The sequence below is a fragment of the Hordeum vulgare genome, chromosome 1H (genome assembly GCF_904849725.1).
Source record: "Hordeum vulgare subsp. vulgare chromosome 1H, MorexV3_pseudomolecules_assembly, whole genome shotgun sequence".
Classification (NCBI taxonomy): domain Eukaryota; kingdom Viridiplantae; phylum Streptophyta; class Magnoliopsida; order Poales; family Poaceae; genus Hordeum; species Hordeum vulgare.
In genome coordinates, this window is record NC_058518.1 from 361,797,809 (window position 1) to 361,800,781 (window position 2,973).

General features: G+C 48.6%; 1 protein-coding gene across 2 annotated transcripts; it reads left to right on the forward strand.

Annotated features, from left to right (window-relative positions):
* Positions 1-749: 749 nt before the first annotated feature.
* On the forward strand, positions 750-2,453 carry LOC123411048. Of its 2 annotated transcripts, XM_045103973.1 has the most exons (8): positions 752-1,054; positions 1,187-1,208; positions 1,311-1,367; positions 1,468-1,549; positions 1,630-1,725; positions 1,826-1,950; positions 2,024-2,042; positions 2,154-2,453. In XM_045103973.1, the coding sequence occupies exons 1-8, from the start codon at positions 952-954 to the stop codon at positions 2,298-2,300; spliced, it is 651 nt and encodes a 216-aa protein (XP_044959908.1). In that variant the 5' UTR covers positions 752-951; the 3' UTR covers positions 2,301-2,453. The 2 variants fall into 2 exon arrangements, with proteins under 2 accessions (XP_044959914.1, XP_044959908.1); XM_045103979.1 differs by lacking the exon at positions 2,024-2,042 and having other exon boundaries at positions 750-1,054; positions 2,154-2,361.
* The last annotated feature ends 520 nt before the right edge of the window (positions 2,454-2,973 follow it).

Here is a 2,973-nt window from a genome sequence, read left to right on the forward strand (position 1 = left end):
AATGGTGTGGTCGGTGGTGGGCCTGGTCTGTCAGACGGGCGTGCCCGGGAGTGACCAAGCCACCCCATACCCGCCCTATATTTAGACTGGATATGAGAGGTGTCGGTCAGCCCGAGCGTATGAGATGGGTTTGAAAGGTCTGGTTAATTCATTTTTTTTTGACTCGTCACTGATCGGACGGCCTGTGTAGACGTTTGAGAGGAGGGGTGCGAGGGTCCGGATATAGATGCTCTAAGCACCATTCATATTTCTGGTAGGTGTGAATTCCCCTGTGCAAACCAAGAGGAAACAAAAGTTAGGGCATGTTTGGTTCATGACTAACTTTGCCACAACTAACCTTACGCAAAGTGTGGCTGTCATAAAAAGTGTGGCTAACAAAATGGACACCATAAGTGTGGTAAGATTTGGCAAAAAATTAAATGTATGACATGTGGACCATATAACTAGAAAAGTATGACAATGAACCAAACATATGCCTAAGGTATTGTGGCATGACTAAGGTTATACGTGGAAACCTTAGGCTGGGAACCAAACAGCCCCTTAGGCCGCCCTTGTGCTGCTCAGAGAGCTTGACGTGTCCCGCGCAGCCGGCACGGACGCTCTCAAGTCACGAACTGCCTGCTGGACCCATCGCGCGGACTCTTGCTGCAGAAGTGCAGAGACTGCACGATCCAGTCATCCTTCGCCTTGGTTTGATCGCTTGCAATGGAAGCTTCCAACGTGTACCATCTTCTCACTTTCCAGACGACGACTCTGGCATTGACCGTCGACCATTATTCCGGTGGCCGACCGGGACTGGCACCAAAACGCGCCTATCTCAAGCGACCAGCCATCGTGAATCCGCCATTGCTACCTTGCTCGCTAAGCTAGCCAGAGGGCCCTCGCCGTCGCCGCCAAGACGATTGCGTGGGGCCGCGAGAGCCGGAGCAACCGAGTGCGCGCGGCGGCGAGATGGCGGCGTCGCAGGACTACATCGACAAGGCGCTGCTCCGGCGGAGCTACCGCAACGTCTGGCACACCGACCTCACCAAAGCCATCCAGGCGGATTTCCCATGTGTGTATCATATCCTGCCAACTTGTGAAGTACCTCGGCCTCTCTGTCGATCCTGGGCTGTGTAAATTTCTTAAGATATGCCAGGACCTGATCCTATTTTCCTTCTCTATTTTGTTCTTCCCTTTGATGCAGACTGCTGTCTGTCCCTGTGGTGGTGAGTGGGCACTGCTCCGGTTCTCTTGATCCCAGGTGTTGAAGCTCCCAGCTGATGAATCCTAACAGCCGTATATCTGTTTTTTTTTTTGATGCTATCCAGCGGCCCATGCGTCTCCTACATGCTTCGCAGGCGTGCTCTCTACAACGACATGTCCAGGTGAAGCTTAAACTGCATTCTCCCATTTCCTTTCGATATGTACTGGTGCTGTTGTCTGTTTTCATTCCCTCTAATCCATGTGTCTCTGTCTGCGTTCCAGATATGTGTGCTGCGCCGGGTACATGCCATGCAGCGGCAGGTGCGGCGAGAGCAAGTGCCCGGAACTATGCCTCGCAACAGAGGTGCGTGCGTGACACACGATGACACGAGTTTTCCTCTTGGCCTCCTCTTAATTTTCAGCTCTGATCAACCGGATTTCCAGGCGTTCCTCTGCTTCGGCAGCTCGGTTGCTTCGACCAGGTTCCTGCTGCAGGACGAGTTCAACATCCAGACCACCCAGTGCGACAATTGCATCATCGTCCGTACTTACCTCCTTCCCACTGCGATCGTTCCACAACTCTGCAAGTGATCACTTACTTATCATCTCTGAACTCGTCTTGGTTACTGCGTGCGTGCAGAGTTTCATGTTCTGCCTACAGCAGCTGGCCTGCATCTGCTCCCTCGTCGCCTGCATCGTCGGCAACCAGGAGCTCTCCGAGGCTTCGCAGGCGATCTCGTGCGTATCCGACGCGGTCTACTGGACGTAAGGCACTCTCCTCTTCCCCAGGCTATTTTAAGAAATCTTCTTTCTGAACTGTATGAATGTGTTTCTGCAGGGTTTGCTCCTGTATGCAGGTAATGGTACACGAGCTTTGCTTCGCTCAAACAACTAAAGTTTTCTTATTCCCTGACGTTGAACACTTGAGCTGACGCTGACACGGCGATCCATTTAATGGAATTCTCCAGACGCAGCACAAGGTGGAGATGGACAAGAGGGACGGCAAGCTGGGAGGGGCTGCGATGACGGTCCCTCCGATGCAGCAGATGTCACGCATCGATCAGCCGATGCCGCCTCAGGTCGGGTATGCGCCGCAGCCAGCGTCCTACAGATAGTTCTGTGGGATCTTGGGTTGCCGTTGCGAGTGAGAAATGGATGGATATCAAGTTGCTGATATTATTTTCCTGTTTGTTTGCCATTGTGACTTGATTTATGAGCGTGTAAACTGCCCTACTGTTTTAATAGGTGAATTTTGAGGCTTGGGGTCAGCTTAGAACTTGTCAAAAAAAAAAATTGAAACTCTGAACCATAGAATAATAGTTCTGCTCTAATTTTCATTAATATAAAATACCATTTTGTGAAAATTTAATATAAACTATGTGATGCTTATGATGTGCATTGAGTTTTCTGTGAAGAGCAACGAGTTACGTGACACAATGCGGGTAAGTATTTTCCTTGATTAAAAAATTAAGGTTTATCAAACCAATAGAAATATCAATCCTCAATCGTCTTGAATGGCTACACACAAAAAAGCAAATAACTTGCACCCAACGCGGTTGAGAGGGTTGTCAATCATTTGATCTCGTTATTTGCAAGCGAATGAGATGTATAGATAATTGTAGATAATTGTGACTTGCAAAATAAAAATAAAAGACAAATAATAACAACAAGGAAATTATAAGTTTTCTGAATATATAAATGAATAGATCTGGCAGCCATAGTGTTCTCTAGTGGCATCTTTCGTAAGAGCAACATACGGTGGATAAACAAATTATTGTTGGGCAATTA

Bases quoted from the DNA above. Each gene is read 5' to 3' on its own strand.
- LOC123411048 (XM_045103973.1), top strand. From the start codon at position 952: ATGGCGGCGTCGCAGGACTACATCGACAAGGCGCTGCTCCGGCGGAGC. The intron at 1,055-1,186 runs GTGTGTATCATA...CCTTTGATGCAG, and splicing joins CATCCAGGCGGATTTCCCAT to ACTGCTGTCTGTCCCTGTGG. The intron at 1,726-1,825 runs GTCCGTACTTAC...GCGTGCGTGCAG, and splicing joins AGTGCGACAATTGCATCATC to AGTTTCATGTTCTGCCTACA.